Below are 24097 nucleotides of genomic sequence, written 5' to 3' on the forward strand. Positions count from 1 at the left end.
AGCGTAGTTAACTTATGGAACTCATTGTCACAGGAGGTGATGGGGACAGATAGCATAGCCAGGTTCCAAAAGGGACTGGATAAATTCATGGATGATAGATATATTAAAGGCTATTGAACAGAATGGTTGGAGATGTTTCCTGTGGCATCTCTCATAGTCTCATAGTTGGTTGGGTTGGAAGGGACCTGAGCAGATCATCAAGTCCGACCCCTTGCCACGGGCAGGAAAGGATGCTGGGGTCAAACAACCCCGGCAAGGGGTATCTAGCCTTCTTTTGAAGACCCCCAGGGTAGGAGTAAGCACCACTTCCCTTGGAAGTTGGTTCCAGATCCCAGCCACCCTGAAAAATGGTAGATACCAGGGGAAATACTGAATAGGGGATAGAACACTCTAGAAATATCTGGTTCAGTACTCTGCCTCTATCGCATTTCTACCACTGTTGGAGACAGATTTTGTTTATTAGTGCATGTTAAAAGGAAGTTATGAAGTTGAAGGGGTGGAAGGGGATATGTCAAACCCACACAAGAGTGGCTATAGGTATGGGGAGGGGGCGTGGGGAGGACACAACTACATTTCAGAGATAGTGTAGCCTACTTAGCCCAGAGGTGGGTTAAGGTGGGGGATAGGGAAGATAAAAGCACAGTGCCTATGGAGGGAAGGAGATACAAAGGTCCCACCACACAAGGAAGCCACGCTGCTGTAGATTTGTGGGTTCAAGTAACATCATGCAGAGGACGGTACACTTGGTCTTAGCCAAAAGGCCAAAAATACTGGGCTAGATGGACCACTGGTCTGAACCGGTATGGTTCTTCGTATGTTCTTGTGTACAAGTATCAAGACAGCTGCACATCATAAAAACATTTCCTCCTATAACACCCTGAACTGCCAGTGGGTTTTGTTCAGGTGTCTCAGGAAATCGCAAGCGGCACCAGCTAACTCATGAAGCGGAGGAGGAACTAATTATTACAGCAAGCAAATATTTCAAACAATTCCTGTGAAAATTCACCCAGGAGAAGAAACAAGTGAATTACCTTTTGCTGCAATCATAACTCATTTGTGATTGCTTTTTTGGGTTTTTTTGCAAAAATTCTACTGAATGCATTTCCTGGCTGGGGCATCTATGAATATGATTGTAACAAATATAATAAAAATGTACAGGAAAAAGTCCTGGAATTTGAAAATGCAAACGCTTGCACTGGAAACTGATTTAAAGAGATTCCTCACCCACTCACAACACAAAAAAAGGATTGCATGACTTTGTATCCACCTCGAATAGGCATTGCCTTCAGCCTGGATCATAACACAATGAATACTGGTTACCCACAAGGAAATCCTAACAGATAAACAACTATTCAGGGACATTTCTTGGTGAATAGTGCTAAAGGCTGGAAGCATTTGAGAATAATCAGAGCTTTCCAGGGGCAATCTGTAAGCAGAAAAAGAGGTTCAATTTGTCCAAACATGGTTGACTCTGAATAGTTTTCTTAGCTAGGCTCAGACCGGTTAGTAAATAGTGTGACTTACTGACTACCTGTGCTTTCCAAATCTCATGTGTTATGGCAGTGTGAGGAACTTAGTATATCACTGATTTATGAACCCCAGGTAGCGTGCAAAGCATGCTCTTGTCACTTGAATTTACATATGCCTTTTGCAGAAGAAACAAAGTGCATCTTGCTGCAAATTAATTTTAGACAGCTAAATACTGGCTTTGTTCAGCTAACTGACATCTAGCAATGCAGAAAGAAAGCTTGCTGGAAAGCATGCAACTTCCATGACAGTGGCAACAGTCCTTCATTGTGTTTATCTGTTTGTGTTCTGCTGTGTACAAAACTCAACTCTTGAAAAAGCCCATCATGAAGAACATGCTGTACAAATAAAATTGAACTGGAAGCAAGACTGACAACATTTGCCCTGCCTTCTGCATCACAAATCAGGTTGAAGTCTACGGCGTCTGTGAGGATTTTTTCCTCTACCTAAAAAGTACATGACATCCTTCACTTTCATCATTAGGAACAGTCTGGAACAGCCTGCCAGCGGAGGTGGTTCAAGCACCTACATTGAACACCTTCAAGAGCAAATCGGATGCTCATCTTGCTGGGATCCTATGACCCCAGCTGACTTCCTGCCCTTTGGGCAGGGGGCTGGACTCGATGATCTCCCGAGGTCCCTTCCAGCCCTGATGTCTATGAAATCTATGAAATTATTTGGAGATTTGGGTTTTTTGGGCTTTCTTTAAGTATTCCTTTTTATATATTATTTATTACATGCTATTTTGGAAGTGTTAAGTGCACCCAGTTTGTGGAGAAAGCTCAATTTGAAGGCATCGTCATCTATGATCATCAGCAGAGAAATAATAGAGGAGCGATTCCCATGAAGTCAGGGCTGCGTGATGATCTCTTCCGATTGAGAAGAAGTCAATATGCAGCTATATTATCTCACACGTTCTTTAGGCGTTCACTGCAAAAGCATCAAATTGTCTTATGGGAATGATGTGTGTACTGAGCGGGGACTAAATGTCTCCTGTGCATTCAAATCCTTTGTAACAAAGGAGACAGGGAGTAGTGAGGGAGCCGTACCAGGAGATGGCATCATCCAGGTTTCAGATCCTCTTTCCTCCAATCTTCACTGTGCCAGCCTGGATAAACTACATGGTGTTTTGGTTCTTTATTCATCTGTAAAATGGGTAAAACACTTCCCTGCCTCATGAGAAGGCAGGGTCCTGGAGCTACATTCACTGCTGGATATTGAAATCCCCAATCAATCGATAGCGAGGCTCACAGTTTTACCATGCTTTCATCTGGATACGGGATTACAACTCTTCCAGGAGTAGTCCCTCCAGAGTTTGTTTTTAGCCTTTCGGTGACCGATGCAAAATAATCTTGCTTTCTTACAACAGAGCCACAGGACATAACTTTTGAATAACTACAACTTTAAATGTCGTTCTCTCAGCATTCGCTATGGCCCAGATGCTTTAAGCTATTTATTCACCTCATACCAACTAATTTCAACTAAAGACCTTGACGATCAGGGCATTATGCCACAGGATCTGGTTTTCTCACATCTTGAATGTATTTATCCTCACAGTGTCCCCCAGACATAGGGAAGTAGGTACTTCCTACAGGTGGAAAAGTAAGGACTGGATTTTTAAAGCTATTTAAGGGCATAAAGATGCACTTTGGTGCAGAGGAGGATTTTTTAACAGCTTCTAAGTGCTAACTCCCAGGGATTTCAGAGGGTAAGGATTGCACGGGGGGAGAACGCTGGACCTCCTCAGGCACTGCTCAGGTCATGGAGAAAACCAGTGGCAGAACCAGACGCCAGACCTGAGTCTCCCAACTAGCATCAGCATCCCTTCCTCCCCGTTTCATAAAGGAATTGCTTGCACTCCAGTGCTCTCTGGAAACAGCTCTCCAGGTTGCATTGTTTCTTCCAGCTGTCCAAAATATTATTCAGCCAACTGGCTTTCCTCATCGCAGCACAGCGAACTGTTTCCCTTCTTTAGGTAGGTCCAAGATAGCACAGGCCCTTCTTGCATCCACTGGCTTCTGTTCCACCCAGAGGTTTAAAACAGGAGATTCAAATAACATCCTCGACATCAGTTCTGTTTCTTTCATCCCAGAACCAGCCACGAGGTGCAGCATCCAAAACGAGAAGGGGTTTAGCAGGTGACTCGAGGGGCAAGGAGGCAACCAAAGTGAAATCCACTTTCAATGAAAATGTGACATTGGATCAACAGAGCTGAGCCTCAGAAACTTTCAAAGCCTGGCCCCCAAGTCCCTCTTTCTAGTGATGTGTGCCCAAAATTGTAACAAAAATCATGTTCCCCTTAGCTTGTGGTAAGGAACTGTGCAATGTCCACACTATGCAGAGAGGCAATGGGCTTCCTGAGAAACAGGGATGTTATTCAGACCTTGTGATCAATTTAGTGGTAGAATATTCACAGAATCCTAGACAACGAGGGTTGAAGGGACCTCAGGAGGCCACATCTAGTCCAAGCCCCTGCTCAAGGCAGGACCAGCCCCAACTAGATCATCCCAGGCGAGGCTTTGTCTAGCCAGGTCTTAAAAACCTCCAAGGATGGAGATACCACCACCACTCTGGGTAACCTGTTCCAGGGTTTGACTGACTACCCTCCTAGTGAGAAAGTTTTTCCTAATATCTAACCTAAACTTCCCTTGCTGCAACTTGAGACCATGAAATGCACAGCTGGAATAAGTTGGTCTGTTTTCACCTTGGGAAAGGAAATCTCTGCTTTGCAAAGCACCTGTGCTGCCAGGGCCGTGGGCAGCTAGTAATTAAATTTTCAGAGAGAACATGGCAGCAATCCAGAACAGATGTGGGGGGGAAAGGAGCAGAGTTGACACGTTGTATTAAAAAATGCCTGGAGGGGAGAAAACAAATGGAGCCTTTCCAAATTAAAAGAGAAGGTTAATAGTAGGGTGCTGTAGGGATCAAGGTTGGTGGTTACAGCCTTTTATTAGCCTGATAAGTGACTTGGATGATGGGCCTCAAAGCCAATGATTTAAGATTTATAAATGTTATTTAAGTGGAAAGTACAATATTTAATGGACTATACATTCACCTGTATCGTTTAAGTACTTGGGCCTATGAATGGCAGTTACTATTCATTGTAGCTCGATGCAAAGAACAAAAGTGGGAGTATTTAAACAAGGGGAAATAGCTGCCAAAGGGAAAAGTGCTGTCTCCTGCTAGCTCAAAATGACGTGATAGCAAGAGTTGTCTGAGCCCGGAAACTCCGTCCCACGGGTACCTGAAGTCAATCCGTCTGATGACATCATTCCTAGGGTGGATATACAATGTAAAGGAAAAGAGTGACTGATGTGTATTGGCAAGCGACATGACCTCTTTGAGTAACATGGCAGCAGAACAGAAAAAGCAAGGCCCTCCGACTGAAGCGCTGACTGCTGTGTAACAGCTTCCAGAGACAAAATCATTGCTGGTGCAGAGTGAAGCCAGTGGAGTTGTAACTACAGGCAATGTCGCACATAAAGTGCATAAGTACCTTACTTGTGTATGCGAATGAGAGAAGCTGGTAAAATAGGTTATGGTAGAGATAATGCCCAGTTGCTGCTGCTGTAGGTAGTGTAATCACTGTCCAGTGGCTCTTCATTGTGCTTCAGATACTAGAAAGTAATGCCTTGTGCTGCTATAAAGGGTGGGACTGACAGCAGACAAAGCTCATGTACAAATTTACTGTTTCCTTAGGGCAACTTGTGGTAAGTCTCTCCTAGCCACCTTATCAATGGACTTGTCAGGACTAGGCCACAGTACCAATCGGAAACATGTAGCCAACCTCCCTTATAAGCACCACAGGGCGTGAAGACCTGGGCCTCTTCTCGTCATCCCCCCTTCCTTTGGATCCAGGCATGTTCTCCTTACCCCTTTGGCACTTCAGCTTTGTCTCCAGCTGACATCTCCCATCTCCTCCTCACAATTCCTCCTCTCCCTACACCGTTTTAGTCCATGTGTTCCCCCTCTCCTTCACATCTTCCTTTCCAAAGCATCTTTCTGGTCCACTTGTAATCAGTAAGCCCCAAACCGATCATTACAACAAGTCCATCTGAGCCTACCTTACCACTCTGAGTGATCTTTTGCCTCTAAACTCTTCCCACCACATTTCTTGCCATTCTTTGAACCCTGGGAAGCCAACCAGAAACAGGGCGTTTCTAATCAAGCATCTCCCTACCCATTCCTTTCCCTTTCCTAGGCATCCTATGCCCACCTGCTTTGGGGAGAATGTAAATGGGTAACTATTGTGCATAAGCCCTTCCATGCAAGTTCTCAAATTTTAGATGGTTCATTTCTCTCTGGTCATCTAGGGAGTTTCCAACCTCCTTCATGGATGGGGAGCACTTGTTACAGCCTACAGCCATAGGGAATAGGAAGGAGAAAAACAGATGGGGCAGATGAAGAGGTCTTATCATTGCATAGTTTTGTTAGGAAGTTATATATCTTTATCAGTTCAGGAAATATGAGTTGGCAGTCCACAGAGTGATGAATAATGATGGGCAATGACTACATGGAGATATCCTATTTATACTGGCAAAGTGCCACTTTCATTATTAACACTGAGCCTTGCTAATCTGGAGACAGTGCTGTGAAATGATTGTTTGCTTTATTTTTAGGGTAGAAGAAAGTTTTAAAACCTTATTCTGGTCAATATTTGGCTTGTCTGAAGTGATATCAGTGGTGCTGAAGTACGATCATAAGTTTATTGAAAATATTGGATATGTTCTCTATGGAGTTTATAACGTTACCATGGTGGTGGTGCTGCTTAATATGTTAATAGCCATGATCAACAACTCCTATCAGGAAATTGAGGTAAGATAAGCAATTTGATTACTCTCTATATATAGTTTTAATTGACTGTAATGTTATAAAAATCAGGAAGTGGAAGGGCCCAGCGTGTAAAATGTCAGAGTATAACAGAAGGCAATTGCTTTTAAAATTATGTGGCAACCAAAAAATCTCTCACCTGGTATTAGATGTAAGCAAATTATTCACAGTGACTTATTTAAATAAGGAATTCAATTTCCTTTTATTGGTTGAACATCTGTGACTGGATCACAATTTTCTTAGATTTGTACATTATTAAAGGTAGTTCACAATTTTTTTTTAATTCTCTCTGTTGGTCATAAGCACTTCTTGGACTATTGCCTTCAAAGCGTCTGTTGGTTAATTGTGATTAGTCAGATTGATCACATGGCATTTTTAACTTGTTTCTGGCTGGCTGAGTGCACAGGCCTATCTTCTTCCTATACTCTTCTATGCCAATTTAAAATTAAAGTTATATTCACAAAAGATAGGTGCGCAATCTTGACATTCATTTTCCGTGAACATTTGTGCCAGCGAAACACAGTTGTGTTTATGGTGACAAAAAGTGGACACAAAAGGGGCATGAGCACAATAATTATTAAAACCTATATCTATATTTATATCTAGATCACTATTGGAAGACATTTATTTGTGGTTTTCAACCAGCTCTGCCCAGTCTTGTTCATATTAGCAGACTGGATTTGCTTATTTGGATAAAAATAGAGAAAAACAGATTTTTGTTCAGATTAATAAAACAAGAAGAATGATTAATGCCTGGGCACTTGTCAGTGCTGATTCCTCTCTTTTTTGTCCCAGTTTCATGAATGTCAAGTTACTATAGTTGAATCTATATTAATTAGCTGCTCTAATCTTCCCTCAGAACCCAAATATGCAAAAGGCCAGGGCTGCATATATTTCCTTGGTGTAATGCTTGAGTACTTATGCACAGCAGTGAAAATATTACATGGATTCCTGTGTATGCTGCAATTAGGTTGAAATGTCAGAGCTACCTTACTTTTGTACCCTTTGCCCTGCATGCAGATGGCCCCATCAAGAAAATCATGCTAGCTGTCAGATAAGAGGAGCATTTTAATCAGTATATTATCAGTATCTCATTAAAAAAGATAAGAACCAAGGTTTTATCAGAAACAGCTCCAACATCGCCAATCAGAACCAACTCCAAAAGCCAAACGGCCAAAGTCAGCGTAGCTCCATTCAAGCCAACAGAAATGCACTGCTGTAAAGGAGGGGAGAATTAGGCTCAATGCCTCCATTTGTAACAGGCCCTTTTCTGCCAACGTAGTGGTTTCATCAGAGCTATACACTGATGAGAGAGCATGAATTATTCATGTTACCGTGGCACAGATGTATTGGCAAAACTCTTTTTCCCATTGATATTACTGTCTGCTTTATATACCACAATGAAAACAGCTGTAGAAAAGCTGCAAGATCATCCTCTCTTGCCCAGCAAATGATCCTGCTATGAGGTCCTGAGCATAGAAGAACTAAATACAGTTATAAATACCATTCAGATTCATACAGACTGCACTAACCTTGCATTTGCCCTCAGGAAATTCTTGATGTCTTGCCCCTTTTTGACAATCTAATAAGGGGATATCATCTTTACTGAAAAACAGATGTATTTATATGGTATGTGAGAGATCTGAACCAAAATATAATGGTACAGGACAAGGAATATCATTAGGACCAAAAAAGGAATCAGCTGGTATAGGCTATTATAGTTTTCATTTACTGGAAAACATGAGAAGCCTAAGCTGCTATTTGGGAATTTTTAGTGAATCAAACGATAGGTAGGTATTTAGGCATCAAATATCTCTGTACTTAAACTGAAGCATGAGTCATTATTAAATGGTAATGTCAAGATTGCTTCTTTGTTGCTTGGTACTGAAAATGTACCCATGTATTTGGCCAAGCTCAAAATATGGAACGTGTTTTATGGGTGCTTCATTTACTGAAGATGTCCTTGCCATCCAGAGAAAGAGGACCATGGTCCTGAATGGAAAAGGACAGAGGTATTTCACATCCTACATTTTTTACCAGAATTCCTGCCATCTCTTGGCATTCTGAATCTGCCCAACATGGCTTTTTTGGGTTGCATCGAAGTTATCAACAAGGTGGCTGTAGCCATGCTTCCAATATGCAAAGAGAAACAGAACACAGCGCCTATAGGCTGACCACAGCAAGCTCCTTTTCAGAAGACCCGGTACAGTAGTTGTTAGGGTCAAATGAATCCAAAATGTGACATATATAAGATATGTAAGGGTAGTCCCAACATGTCTATAACTAGGTCCCCCATTGCCCTATGGGAGTAATACAATAGGGAAGAAATAACAGCCTGGAAAATCTACCACACTCAACTACTCACCTGTTCTTCTCATTGCCGTCACAACCTGCTCTCTATATGCTGTTTCCCTGTAGTACAGTCCTTTCTTTTCTTTCATTTTTTGGCCACTCTCCTCTTTTTTTCTCACAGACATTCCTGCAAGGAAACTGCAGACACATTAACTGTTGAGTCTAGCTGATCTCTCCAACCTCTTTCTTAATTGGCACCTCCCACAACTTGCCCATTAGCCAACCTAGAAGGAAGGTGACATTCGATTCAGAAGGTCACTGAGTTTCATGCTCACCCTGGCAGGGTTGCCCAAGTGCTCTGTTTGAATCCTGCCAGCTCCAAAGGTGTTCTGAGGAGCTTGGGAGGTTTTCAAACAGCATCTCATTTAACTGGAAAAAAATCCATGAGGCCTGGTAGGAAGGATAGTTATCCAATATTTATATTTAGTTTCCCTGAGCTCTCTCTGAGAGATGGCAATAGGCCTGTCTAAGGCACCGGGCACAGGGGCCTTCCCCCTTTTTTTGGCAAACATCATCATCAAGAAGAAGGCTGGGTACATAGTATGGATACCTCCCGCTATACCGGGGTGGGCAAAATGTGGCCCACAAGCCAGATGCAGCCTACTTGGCCATTCTATCTGGTCTGCAGGACCCCTAAAAAATTTAGAAAATTAATATTCATCTTCCCTTGGCTGCCTGTCATACAGCCCTCAATGGCTTGCCAAAACTCAGTAAGCAAGCCTCCGCCCGAAATAATTGCCCACCCCTGCGCTACACCCTGAGCAGGACCCGCTGCTGCAGGTGGACATAGAGGATAAGTTGGTTCCTTCTCGGCTTCCTCTGCTGCACTAAGGCAGACCTGTCAGGGGTGCTGGACCCAGTGGCTTCTCCTTCCTTCCAACAGCTGTGCTGCTGAGAAGCAGCCCAGGAGAAAGCAGCTGCCTGACTTCATCATTCACTTGGCTCAGAAGCTCAGACTGTGGCCGTCTTCTTCCTCTGTCACTGTGTTGCCACTGGCTGTTGGCCTCTGTCTACTATGGTCCCACATATGCCCCACTTCACTTTCCCCCTTGAAGCCCCACTAAAAAACTCCCCACACTCCAGAAGAATATTATTTAAGTGCACAATATGTACATAACAATATAGACATAAGCAATAGGCCTGTGCGAGTCGGCAGCTATCCAGTCCGGCTTCAGATCAGCCGTTTTGGATGGCAGCGATCCGACCCGGAGCTCCAGACCGGGTTTCTGCTTCAGTCTGCCTGAAGCAGCTCCACAGCTTTGGATGCGCCTCGGAGATCCTACCATAGGGTATAATGGGGAATCAACAAAATATCTATAACTTTGTTGGTTTTTGTCTGACTTGGATGAAACTTGCAGGACTGGAGCTTATGTTGAGAGCATGAAGCCTGCCAAGTTTCAAGAAGATCAGTGCAGAGGTTTGGGGGTAAGTGTACCCCAAATTCTTGAAAGCCAAACTCATGTCTCTTCTGTGGGTTACACCACAGGGAGGGGAAAACTGCAGGGATGGCGGCCACAAAGTCTGCCAAGTTTCAAGGAGATAAGTGCAGGGGTTTGGGGGGAACTGCACCTCGAGCTGCAGACAAGCAAGACTTGTGACATGGGTGACATTGTGCGTGTTAAGGCGCAGTGGGGTGACAGCTGCAGGGGTGGTGGCCCCTGCTGAGGCCATGAAGCCTGCCAGATGCCAAGAAGGGGCGTTCTGGCTTCTGGGGCCCCACACCCCTAGCTGCTGATAGGCAAACCTCATGTCATGGGTGCTCCTGCAACTGACTGTCTGTGTCTGGGGCAGTTGATTGTCTGTATTGATTCTTTCCTCTCCTCAGTCTGTGGTTTTGTAGGTGCTAATTGATGGCAATCAACTGGTTACATTAGCCTGCAACTGTGTATTGAGCTGGCCCCTGAGTGACTCATGATTGATTAGTAACTGGTAACACAGTAGCTTAGCACCCAGGACTGCAGTAGTGTCTCCCACACCCAAAGACAGAGACAGGCAGTTGCACAAGCACCCTTGTCATGAGTTTTGCCCATCAGCAGCTAGAGGGGCAGGGCCCCAAAACCCCTCTGCACCTATCTCTTCTACAGTTGGCAGGTGTTGTGGCTGCAGTAGGGGCCATCATCCCTGCAGCTTTCACCCTGCTGCGCTTTAACACACGCAGTGTCACCCATGTCACGAGTTTTGCTTGTCCGCAGCTTGAGTGCAGTTCCCCCAAACCTCTGCATGTATCTTCTTGAAAACTGGCAGGCTTTGTGGCCTGCAGTTTTGACCCCCCTTTGTTGTAACATGTAGACGTTACAGGAGTTTTGCTTTCAAGAATTTGGGGTGCGGTTTCCCCCAAACCCCTGCACTGATCTTTGTGAGACATGGCAGATTTCATCCAAGTCAAACAAAAAAAAAATCTTTTATTGTTTCCCCATTGTACCCTATGGCCGGATCTCCAAGGCGGCTCCGAAGCTTTTCCGACACAGTTTCGAAGCTCCAAACTACTTCCAAAAGCCTAACAAAGCCAGCAGTTTGATCCAGACACGCTGCTTTGGATGCCGAAGCGTCCAAAGCTTCTCTGGATCCGAAGCATGGTCCAAGGCCTCGCACAGCCCTAGTAACCAATCTACTCACGTCAAAGTTGGAGCAGGGAGAAGGACCTTGGGAGACCAGACTCGTACTCAGTCCATCGAAGCGGTCTCTGCTCCTTAGTCCTCACTGCCACCGGAACAATGTTGGCATATTCCTACCTCAGTACTGATGCTGCTCTTGTTTTTATTTCCCCCCTCTCAGGAGGATGCAGATGTGGAGTGGAAGTTTGCGCGTGCCAAACTATGGCTCTCATACTTTGACGAAGGAAGGACTCTACCTGCTCCTTTCAACCTAGTGCCAAGCCCTAAATCCTTTTATTATCTCATAATGAGAATCAAAATGTGCCTCATAAAACTCTGCAAATCCAAGGCCAAAAACTGTGAAAATGATCTCGAGATGGGCATGCTCAATTCCAACCACCGGGTAAGGCACTCACCTCTTTGCTGTTCATGGTCTTTGACGATGGACCGTGGCATTCTCCAGTGATAATAGGGGAAGGATCCTTAACTCAAAAGGGCTGCATGGCATTTTAGTCAAAGCTATTTTTCTGTATTATTTGTATGACAGCAACCCCCAGAGGCCCAACCAAAATTGGGACCTCTTTTTACAAGCACCTGCTAAAATACTTGCGATCTATATAAACTCTGATAGGAAACTGGTGAAGTGACGTATTCAAAGGCCCACGCAGCAAGTCAGCGGTGGAACAAAGCCTAGAAGCCAGGTCCCTTCACTTTAATCCACCAGCAGACCATGCTGCCTCTTTTATGTCCAGCTTCCTTTCACCATTGCCCTAAATCAGTTTTATAGTCTTTATGTGAAAATCAGCATTTCCCTGCCGAGTCTGATTGCACCTTTGTTGGGAGCCACAGTCTGGATGGGGACTATTAATTTCTCCTGAGGACCTGAAGCTGCAATTACTGACTTCTCCCCACCTTCATGTCTCACAGAAACAGATAGGTCCTTCCTCACCTGCCATCTGTTCACTGTTTTGGAATAGAGGGGTGCTTTGGGAAAGCACTAATATGCCGCCTGCCAAATGGCACATTTCAGAGAGGTGAAGGAGCCTCCTCCCAAGCACCAAGGAGCTTCCGCATGACAAAACGGGACACTTGGTCTTAGAAATCAGATGCTCTCCAGCAGAACTGGCTTGCCTTGCCCCTGAAAAAAAAAAGTGTCAGTGTAATCAGAGAGCACTCTCTCCCATGGAAATGATTATTTTCAGGAACTGTTCCTAGGGTCATTGGGACAAAATGTTCCTGGCAAGTTGATTGGAATTACAAAAAAGAAAAAGAAAAGAAAAAAGAAAAACCCACCAAAGTAAATCTGTTCCTTCCCCTCGTGGCATTTCTCTTGCTTCACAGTGAAATGCCTGAAGCTTTTCAACACACAGTTCAGCTGCAGCTGCTCTACCCTGGCCATCAAATCCAGCAAACAGAAGCAGGCAGTGAGACAGCTTTGTTTAAGCTGTACTAGCCGTGGCTTTCATTTCCCCTGCTCAAACGGGGAGAGGAGATGGGGAAGTGGTCCCTGGAAAGGTGCGTTTTAGGGTTTGGCAGGAGCGGGGAGGAAGGGGTAACATCACTTCCCATGCTGGAGGCTCAAGTGATGTTCCTCAGCAGCGCTGCCAGCAGTGTCTAAGGGGGTTGTTAATATTCACGAGGCATGTTCGAGGGCACATCAGACCAGGATTTTAAATTTTAATCCGAGTATAGCTGCACATTTTTTTCAGGTCATTTGAACTCAAGCCTGTTAGCGGCTTCTGCGTCTTCACAGAGCCTAAACTGGCTAGAAGGAGCAGCTGGGTAGAGCAAAAGAGAGACCACCAACCTGTCCCATGGGGACCAAGCAAATGAATGGTGGGGCAAAATAAGGCACAGAGGAGAGGGGGTGGAAAAACAAGGGGGAGAGCAGAAGAAAATGTTTGAGATCAAGGAATATGCAGAAAAGAGGTAGAGAAAACCCCACCGGGGACACTGATGTACCGTGAGGTCCTCCCAGGAGAGGTGACACCCCGAGAGGGAAACAGAGAGACCGCCTGAAGAGGAAATGCCGAACAAATAAAAGCATAGACACAGGCAGGGGCGCACGTGCCAGTGGGACGCAGAGGAGGACTCTGCTTGGCTTGCCTCTGTGGACTGCAGTCTGCCCTCGGGGTAGCCTGGAGCTGTTACGAGCTCAGTGAAAGCACAGGAACCAGTCCCGTTGTCCCATAATAACGGTACTGCTGAGAGATGACCCGGTGCTTGTTGGGAGTGCATTTCCCCTAGGCAAGTTTAAGAGAGCATGCTTACATAGGATGGGCATTCAATCACCTGCCAAGGTACGGCTAGAGAAGCTAAAAATACCTAAGTTGCGCAGGCCCTGGTTTTAATTGCCAAGACCAACTGATTTACTTCTTAAACTGCCTGCTGCCCAGGTAGACGGACATGTTGGGGCCACTGAAGTCTAGGAGATCAGCTTTCCTCTTCATTTTTTGTCTAAACAATCCTGTATTTTAGGAATGGGAAAGGAAATAACCAGAAGGACTGGTGACTTAAAAGATAGTGAAGGAATGCCCTAACCCACCATTAATATCTATTAATCAAGGGTGAACATTTTCAGCACCTAAGTCGCTTAGAAAATGGGACTTCAGCTTTTAAAATCATTTTGGTACGTCTCATAATATAACCCCAAGGTCGACTTCTAGGCTTCGTATTCCAAGATTTGAGCACACCCTTTTGCTCTCCATGTCTAGGCAGCTGCCAGCTAAGCTTGCTGACGTGAATGGTTTCCAGCTCACTGCAGTGGCCATTTCAGAGCCCGTTCTGAGCTGCCCGTCTTTTTCCATGCACTGTAGAGGGAACCTGGGTGCCTAGCACAGGGGTCTGGGTCTGGTGCTGTCTCCTACCCTGGGGGTCTTTAAGAGGAGGCTTGACGTTTACCTGGCTGGGGTCATTTGAGCCCAGTTTTGCTCCTGCCCAGGGCAGGGGGTCAGACTAGAAGATCTACAAGGTCCCTTCCGACCCTACACCTATGAATCTATGAGTCTATTCTGCTCTGGAGACCAGATTTGGCCCTTTGAGACCGCTTAGCTGCAAATGTCTTATATGGATCATGCATTTGAATAGCAAGACGGTACAAATATTGTGGACAGACAGAGTTAGCCAAGTCTCTTGATATCTTATCCCTAGTGGGGACTGCAAAACCAATCTCTAGCTTCCAAAATCGAGAGCTTCACTGTGATTACAGAACATATACTACTTAGCTGCAAGAATACTACCTTTTTTTTTGCTGGATCACCAATAACAAATTGTGTTTGGATTTGAACCATCTCCTCCGTAGGAGATTTCCATGCAGGCTTTCATGACTCTCATTAATACCCGCTGAGTCAGATTGCTAATTTTTCTTTTCTTTCTCTTTTTCTAAAAGTTATTTTCAAAAGTTGGTCCCAATGACCAAAACTATCGGAATAATTAACACTGCCTTTTAACACTGAGTGGTTCAAAAGATCATAGTTACATTGCCCCAGCCTAGTACTAGGGGGAGAGCGGCCGTGAGCTACACCAGACTCACCCTGCATGCACCACCTCTCAGCTGAAAGTGGTGTAGCGGGCTTTTTGTGGTAGTTGGATGTACAACATTTCCAAAGCTTATGGGTGCTCACCAGTGCCACACTACACCAGTTACACCACTATTGCTGGGGGACAGAGTGCATGTGGGTGGGTGGACCGTGTCTTGATGCAGCAGTGTGCACATGCTCAAAGGGGCATGTCGTGTACACAATCAAAGCACTCTTTGTTTGGACGATGTAAGGACCAGTAACTCACCCAGTAATTTTTCTCTGCATAGGAAATCAGAGGGTCATCTCCCTCTACTCCCCCCACCCCTTCCCTAATCAACCTATTAATTGGATGTCGGAGATGCTGGTTTAATTATTCCACAGGACCTTCAAGTTGTCTACAATGAAGCATTTCCTAACACTTTGGGGAAGCCCTTTTTTTAAGTCTGGTGTGTTTGGGGGCAGAGAAGCTGTCAGTACTCTAATACTTTACCATGTTTTATACTTTCAGAAAATTCGTTTTCTGTCTAGCACACGAAACACAGAAAATTTTTCTGGGAAGAATGCTTATAACAAGCCCACAAGATATCAGGTAATAATAGTAAGAGCAAGAGCAAAGCTAAAGGTCTGGCGGTGAAAAGGGCTTGTTGGCAAAGATCAAATCTGCTGACTTAACAGCGAGCTCCCATCTTGTGACTGGCCAAGCAATGACCAGTGCCAAATCAGAGGGAATGAAGGGCAAATAGCACTGGTGGGATTGTGCCCAAAATACTTCATGGTAGCTTAAGAGAACCTGGTGGTATATTGGCTGCATTTAACACTAACACAGTTGCCATGTTAAATCCAGGCAGCAGCATTGAACCTAATGCAAGAAATACTCCACATAGCGTCGTTGCCCTAGACTCACATTGGCAGCATTTCATTTTGTCATGACACAATGTCATCTCTCTCTTTCTCTCTCTATGCCTTTGCCACCACGCTCATGTGTTTTCTCTAGCAATGTGTTGTCCCACTGAGTGGAGCATGCAATGTGATGTGTTACAAGAAGAACTGAGAGGGGTGATAGCAGGGGTGACTCTTCCCACGCCAGGACTAATACCATTGTTGTTTTTTTGTACTGCCCTGAGTATTAATGCTACTGGGGCACTTATTTTCTGAAGACTCCCAGTGGATTTTGCACGTGCACGACTCCGCCAGCCAAATCTCCACCTTAATTTTTCTTTGATTGCCCAACTAAACAAATATGTATGAATGATCTGAAAGATACTTGAGGACGTAGACATTTAAAGAAGGTCAACACAGGCAGTAGGCCTGTGTGAATAGGGAACTATTCGATTCGGGTTCAGATTCGGCCGATTTGGGTGCCAGAGATTCAGTTCAGAGCTCCGAATTGGTTTTCCCTTCAGTTTGGCTGAATTGGCTCTGCAGCTTCGATTCGGAAAAGATTAGGAGATTCAGCCATAGGGTATAGTGAGGAATCAATGAAATAGCTATAACAAAGTTATATCCTAAAGCTTCCAGTAATTCAACTCGGATTCGTAGATTCGGTCTCCGAATCATCCCTGAATCTGAATAGTGATCTGATGCTTTGCACAGCCCTAGCAGGCAGTTGTCTGGCAGGATAGCAATGGATAAATAACTGTGATTGTAGTATATTCAGCACTGGGGCAGGGCCTGGCTTTTTTTCTCAGTTTGTACAGCATGAGTCACTGTGGCCTCCTAGGGGCACTATAGATAATCAATAGGGCCTTGTGTTCAAAGGTGACTTTAATTGTCTGCACCATGTATGGAAGAGCTACTCCCATGCACACCCACCCATCTGCTCCCACACACACATACCAAACCTGGAAACATGGTAGTGCAGCAGCTCCTGAGACCACTCTGGCACAGTGGAGGAAAACAAGCCTTGAGAGTAACTATGGGAGAAACACCTCCAGAGCACCCTAAGCACTGCCACTTGGGGTTTGGCGTGCGAGTGGGATGGAAGGTACAAGGTTTCCTCTGGGAACAACCCAAACACACTGTGGACACGGTGCAGACGTGCCTGTAAGCCCTTAGCCCCAGACCCTAAAAGGCATTTAGGTCCCTAACTCCCATAGGTTTAAGAGTCCAACTCCAATAGATACTGAAGTTTTTTGGTAAACTAGGCACCTAAATTTTGGACCATAAGTACCCAACAACCAGATTGTTGAAGTATTATGGCATTACTAGGCCTACACAGTTTAGGTGGCTAAGTTCCACTTTTACAAATGACTTAGACTGTTAAATCACTGAGGGTGTGAACAGACATTGTCTTAAAGGAGGAGGCTTCGGAGTCCTATCAGCTGTTCCACTGCAGCCATTTCATTTGTCCCCCCTATCCTGGAGTATGTAAAGATAAGCGTCCCTGTTTCATTCAGGAATAACCTGCCCTCTTTTAACTCCCAGTTACAATGAGATAGGAGTGGACAGATGAAACACTTATAGTAGATTAATCTGAACTGTGGTAACACCCCTCCTCTCCTTTAAAACAGTGTAATGGTTCCTTTGTCTATACTGTTTGCCATTGATGACATGCTTGCCATAATTTAAAAAACTTGGTGAAAATAGAAAAAAAAACAAAAACAAGTCAAATTCTGCCAGTTACACAACTTCTCTAGGGTTTCAACAACAGAAGCTATTATTTTCAAATTAGAATGACAAAGGGTCATGCCAGGTCAGGGCCCACCTCTATCAGGCAACTCTCTACTAAGGCCAAAGGCATCATTGAAAAACTGATCCATTTTATAAAGAGAGGTTTTATATGTGTGTGTGTATGTGCGTGCATATATGTGTGTGTGTGCATATATATACAATATATATATATAATATATATACATATATTTAATACACACACACGCACACGCACACACACACACAGTCTCTACCAGACTTGTCCTCAAAGGACATTGCTGAAAGTGTCTGAAGTTTGAGGAAAGAATTGTCAAAATAATAAAAGGGCGGGGGGAGGGGAGGCAATGGCATAGATTACAGAGGGAACAAACAGTACAGATCAGTTCAGTAATCAAGCCAGCAGATAACGGCTTTGTGCACCTGGGAGAATGTCTAATGCAGTGGCTGCTCTCCTGGCCATTTCATATGGCTAGATATTTAATGCGATATTTCTATACTGCAGATACCATTATAAGTGCAGTTTTCTGGAAAATTTCTGAAAATACAGAGGCCCTTAATGCTGTGACAATGTAAAATGGGCAAGGCATGCAGAACGAGAAGTGCGAGACCTCCAGTGACAGGACTGTGACTTGCAAAGCTCAGGTGATGGACGTAGGAGCTTTGTCAGAAAAGTACAGGACAGATTTGTGCTGGGTATAAAACACCCATCTTGCTCTAAGCCTGTTTGTGGGTGTGATGATCAGGGTGACAAGATGGGGCCCTTAAATTGACAATGAATTAGGCAAAGTGGGTTGATATGCTGAGCTGAGACCCCTTAACTAACATCTGAACCTCCATCAGATGGTAACAACCTCTGGTTATTCTTGACCTGGAGTAAGCAGTGTCTCAATTGAGATCCATCATATCTGGGCATATCTGAAACACTTAATTTAATCTTACCAGCCCCCTGTGATGTGTGACAGTATTACCATCCCCATTTTACAGATGGAGAACTGAGGCCCAGCAAAAGTTAAAAAGCATTTAGGATATCATTGACAAATCTCAGTCTCCTGATACAAGATTCATTCTCATTCCCAGCATGCCAAGCTCTACAAAAAGTACTAGAGTAGCTGGTGGTACAGAGAGTACTTGAAGGTTGGGCCAATATGTACATAAAGGAGACTGATTTCAGAAAAGAAGGTAGTGATTTACAAGTAGTTCATCACCTTGCCTAATCACAAACAGTCAAAAAACCTGAGGCTGAATTGATTCAAACTTCATAGGCCTGTCTAAGCTGTGTAGATTGAACCAATAAGCAAATGAACAGACATTCACTTTTCATTCCAGAAATGTAGCTATACGCCTGAAGTGCATCAGGCCAGAAGCTGGCGGAAGGGGGGTTACTGGAGGTTTTTTAACTGCAAAGTGTGGCCCTTTCTGAAGGCCTTAAGTCACCTCAAACCAAGCACCCCAAATCAATAGGTACTTCTGGAAATTTTAGCCAAGTTTTTTTTAATTTCACTGTGCCAGGAACTGTGTTATGGAGAAACCATTTCACTTACAGTAGCACAAAAGGAAAAGAAAAAGTAGCAGAGTTGAAGGAAAGTGGGCATGCAAAATTAAAGGGCTACAATACACCAATAAGGCAAAAATGCAGTTAAATGTTTCAAAGCCCAGAGAGCGATCTTCCCCTAACACAATCTTGGCCAAAATGTATCGCGTTCTTGGTTTTCAACATCCACGGACAAACCTTACTACAGCACATGTACTGTGTAGCTGATGCCATGCCAGTCTTGCCCCTTGCCGCTTGAAACTGAACTTTACCACATTATTGGGAGCATTTCCCGTTGCAAATACAGGCACACCAGCAAATATTGTGGTCACTGCAGGTAAATGCTTTGCTATGGTAAATGCCAAGAAAATAGCATGAATTCTGTGTTGATTCCTTGTTTTTCTGTGACTTCCCTATTTCCATCTCCTATTTTTAAAGTTATTTCTTTTGGATCCAGCATTTCCCCACTTTCCCCAAAATGTTCCTCCATTTATGTTTTCTCAGGTGGCAACACTACCTCCCTCTGGATTCTACTACCTTGGCCATCTCCAGCATACAGTACGTGCACTGTGGCTCATGTATACTTTCCTTAATCCACCTGGTTAGCCAGATCTCTCTCCTGGTAGGAAGACACAGTCCTTAAATATTTCACTTTTCGTTACTTCAAAGCATATATATGAGTAACCAGATATTTATTAGTCATTCACATGCCTTATGTTACTATAGAATATAGTTCTCATGAGGGAAGCCAAGATTTTTGGATGTTTTGGAGACTTTGGAAAGTTTCATAGTTTCTAGGGTCAGAAGGGACCTGAACAGATCATCAAGTTCCGACCCCCTGCCATGATACTAAGTTTCTTAGTAACATCTAAAGCAAAATGTGAGCCTGGACCAGAGAGAAAGTTTTCCCTCCATAGTCACTGGATGCTCAGTAAGTAGCAGTCAGGGCAGGTATTCTTGAAGGTTAATGGTAAATCGTTCTCAGTTAATCTCAGGAAAGGTTCAGGATCGAGAAAACCTAGAGAAAGAGAAGAAAAATATTGAATGGACTCAATCATGTCATTTGGACCCTGTATCCTGTTCCAGCTGGTGGTGAGCTTCACTTCACCATCAGTGGAGGAATTGAAAGGAACAAAGCAAGAGGGGGTCTGATCATGTCCCTTCACTCCACATTGCATTAGAGTATTCCTTCCAAGTGGATATCTATACATCTCCAATCTGTCTGAGCCTTTCAAAACTTGATTGAGTATATTAACCAAGCGCTTTATGCAAAGCCATAATTTAGGTGTCTAGAACAGATTTAGATGCCTCACTTTGGAGAAGTTGGTTTCATTTACTCCTTTTGATGTATTTCCATTCTTTAGGTTATTTTTAGTTTAGTTTATTAATGTCTTTTGCATAGTAAAGATCTGAAAACAACACAAGACTCTGAGTGTATCCTAGGAAAGAGACTGTCCTCCTTTTTTATTCTATGGATAAATCTGCAGGCCTTCTGAGTTTTTGCAACAGCATCACATTGCAAGCTCATAATTACAAACATTGCATATCATACTCATATATTTCTTTATTTCTTTTTAACCAGCAAACTCCTCTTTCATATTTCTATGTAGTATTTTTTTTCCTTGGACGTAATCAATTCATACTATTTTTCTAAGCTAATTCTTATTCATTTTAATCCATTTCTCTAACTGTGTTCCATTTTTCTGAGGGTCCTTCACTGAGGGCCCTCTACACAATACATTTATGCTGCAGCTAACACATTTATCACAACATAAATGGCAAGGATGCTACACATGCACCCAATTTAAGGTGCCATAAAATGGCAAACCATCCATAAAAGCCTTTGTCATATAATGTAGAACATCCTTATGGCTGGTTTGTAAGGTGCCTTCAATTGAAAATGTGATGTGTCCACACATCAGGGCTCTTTGAGGCTGATGCTTAATAATCAGCTGATTGTCAAAATCAGCACTGGATATCCCCAGTCTCCAACCTGCCCGCTGACAATGTTGTCGGCACCAGCCTAAGGTTTCCAGCTGCCCCGGGCCTAGTGTTAACAATCATCTGACAATTGACTGTTTTTTCACTCCTGGCCCAGACAACCCGCAATCTTGAACTAGATTTTGGGCTCTCCAGGGCTGAGGCCAGCTGATGGTCCTCTTTGGCCCCAGGATGGTACTGAGTTATGTTGGGCTACAGGCACCTGACTTTCAATTTGCCAGTGCAGAGAAGGCCCTGGATCATGATTCCCAGCTTCTTCTGCACTGGCAAGATGAAATGATGTAACTGGGATTTGATCAGTGATTTCACAATTGTGCTTCCTGCCATGCATATGTGGTATGACAGGAGGCACAATCATTGGGATCAAGGGTGAGCCCATGGTCCTTTGAATTAATGTGTGCCAAGGGCCTGAGTTTCCTATTTCTCCTTAAAGCCTTATCCAAAGCTTACTGGAGAAAATGACTCTTTTTACTGAAACTGATGAACTTTGGATCAGGTACATGGTCCGTTGCCATAAGTAGTTGCATTCTAAGTCATTAATGAAACTTTTTTCTCTCTCTCAAGATTCTTTTCTGCAAATATTTGAAACAGCAACATGCCTAGCCAAGACCCCCAGAAACCTATACCAGACCTTATGTGTAGCTTTCTCTTGAATCGTATCTGTTTACTTTTTGAGTAGAGGCTCCCAAATGCACGTGTCCTACAATAGGCTATAATAAGACTTTCATTTAGGATCCTTACTTGTGCACAGCCCATTACTATAACATGAAGTGCATTATGGAAGAAGAAAAACCTGGATACTGACAAAGTCAACTGCAAAACCTGACTTCAGTGGAGCCAGGATTTGTCTCACAGTGAATTCAGTTGCTTAAACAGTGTTTAACAGATGTAGAACACAGAGATGTGGGCAAGTCTATTCCCATTTAACCATCTTGATTCATTTTTCAGAAAATAATGAAGCGTCTTATTAAGCGGTATGTACTGAAGGCTCAGGTGGATCGAGAAAATGACGAAGTCAATGAAGGTAAGTGGTTTGTACTATTGCTAATGGTATAACCACTGTGAGAAGCATGTCACATGATAGTGTTGTTAAGTTACAAACTGCTGTGGCCAGAGACTGTTAGCTGGAGCTCCCGGAGACACCTTCTCAGTGGTAAGATGGAGATGGGTGGCTTCAAACCACCTGTGTGCACTTGGAATCCAAGTTTCTCTGGCAGCCAAGGATAACTGCCCTGCTGTACATATAGATCCACCCACTCCAACCTCATAGTCTCAGGTACATCCCCTCCATGGGACCTTATAAAGGGACTTGTATACGGGAAACTTATGACTGCCCTGTACAGTATCTGCACTGGTGGACTTCTTCTCCTAGACTCTTGTACATCTCCATAGTGTCATACAAGGGATACAGTGGAGGAAAGGCTTCCTTCTAGTCTCTGTAATATGCTAAGCCTTCTACATTTCATAACATGATCCCTTTCTTTATTGGCCTGGAATATGGGTTTTTCAAGTACATCCATATTTCTTAATGGCATGTTAGTGCCTCCCTAGGGGTCTTTGAAGGTCCCTTGTCAAAACCTTGGTCTGAATCATCTTCAGGTAGAGAGGATATATAGTTTCCTATTCACAATTAGGAGAGTGCTATATAGCACAGGCTCAAAGCATCATTTCTCTGAATCCCCAAAAAGGCTCCAATGTAGACCAGAGACTTCTAAGTGAAACAGTAGAGGTTTTACAAAGAACAGGAACTTTCTACATATGACTGTTGTCAGCGATATGATTAATTCTGCAGTTCAGTATGTTGCCGTGTGGTTCTGAGTAGCTACTATTGGAGTTGGAACGCCAGCTCAGTTCCAACACAACGTATTCCACTCCCATAGGTTATGCTCCTAAATTAACTTGTTCTCAGGAATTAACTATACCAGGACTGGTATAATTCAACCTTATTAACAAGATGACATATATCTTTTTTTCTTTTAGGAGAACTTAAAGAGATTAAGCAAGATATTTCCAGTCTCCGCTATGAACTTTTGGAAGAAAAATCACAAGCCACTGGAGAGCTGGCAAGACTAATACAACAGCTGAGTGAAAAGTTTGGGAAGAACTTAAATAAGGACATTTGAGGGTAAAGAGAGGGAAAGCTGACTAGTTTTCTAAACATTTATTTGATATTTCAACCAGCATTTTAAGAGAGCAAAAACACTGCAAGAGATGAGTACTGAACACTCAATTTTTTGCAAAGTAACAAATATTGGTAGGGGCACTGTGCATTAGACTGTGGTATTGGATGAAGCCAATGTTCATACATATCCTTTATGATATAAAGGGGACACATCTGTATAAAAATGAGCCCATTGACATCAGATGTAGATGCACCATCTCCAAAAGATAATCATGGTTATTCTAGAGACCCAAAGCACCTTTTACAAAGGCAAAGGGCCAAATGCTCACCTGGTATAAACTGACATAGCTCCAATGAAGCTATGCTGATTTATACCACCTGGGGATCTGACTCACCAACACTTGGGTTTAGAGCTGGGTGAAGCCTGCTGAAAAGCGTTCCATGAATACCCATTCCTCTTTTCAAACATAGTCACATTCCCGTATGTGTGCACACTTCTTTTCTGTTTGCCTTTCATGGTTGTCAGTAAAATTGAATTTGAATAGCGCTGTAGTTAATGAAAAGCAAATGTAAAGTCACGCACTAAAATACGGTCATCTCGATTACTCTTCCCAGGAGTATTTGTCATAGAGATTTAATGGGAAGAGTTAACTCATCCAATTCAAAGAGGAGCAACAACACTATGTGACCATTCATAATGAAGCAACTGAGCTCAAATTTGAGATGTCAAATGGCAAGCCACGAGTAAATGAAATTTACGGGCACACGGTTGGGTCGTTTCAAACCATAAATGCGTTAATTTAAAGAAAAAAAAATCTCACCGACTAAGGACATCCCATCAGCGCAAAGGGGTATTTGCCAACTGAATGGGTTGCTGTGAGTTGTGTGTTCAGCTCAAAAACAAGGAGAAATTAAAACCAGTGACTCAAAGTGATTGCAGATTGTGCGCTCTTGCAGGTGAAAAGCGATC

General features: G+C 43.6%; 1 protein-coding gene across 2 annotated transcripts in view; it reads left to right on the forward strand.

Annotated features, from left to right (window-relative positions):
- Positions 1 to 23467, forward strand: part of TRPC7 (transient receptor potential cation channel subfamily C member 7) — a 121506-nt gene extending 98039 nt beyond the window's left edge. The window contains exons 7-12 of one of the 2 annotated variants that reach the window (XM_090064574.1): positions 6147 to 6342; positions 11485 to 11706; positions 15333 to 15413; positions 19509 to 19562; positions 21954 to 22029; positions 22986 to 23467. In XM_090064574.1, coding sequence (XP_089920700.1) covers positions 6147 to 6342; positions 11485 to 11706; positions 15333 to 15413; positions 19509 to 19562; positions 21954 to 22029; positions 22986 to 23128 — 772 coding nt within the window. In that variant the 3' untranslated portion in view covers positions 23129 to 23467. The remainder of the gene's footprint in view (positions 1 to 6146; positions 6343 to 11484; positions 11707 to 15332; positions 15414 to 19508; positions 19563 to 21953; positions 22030 to 22985) is intronic. The other variant, XM_090064575.1, reaches the window with a different exon arrangement.
- The last annotated feature ends 630 nt before the right edge of the window (positions 23468 to 24097 follow it).

The sequence above is a fragment of the Crocodylus siamensis genome, chromosome 10 (assembly GCF_052110815.1).
Source record: "Crocodylus siamensis isolate JL-2025a chromosome 10, ASM5211081v1, whole genome shotgun sequence".
In the NCBI taxonomy this organism is placed as follows: domain Eukaryota; kingdom Metazoa; phylum Chordata; order Crocodylia; family Crocodylidae; genus Crocodylus; species Crocodylus siamensis.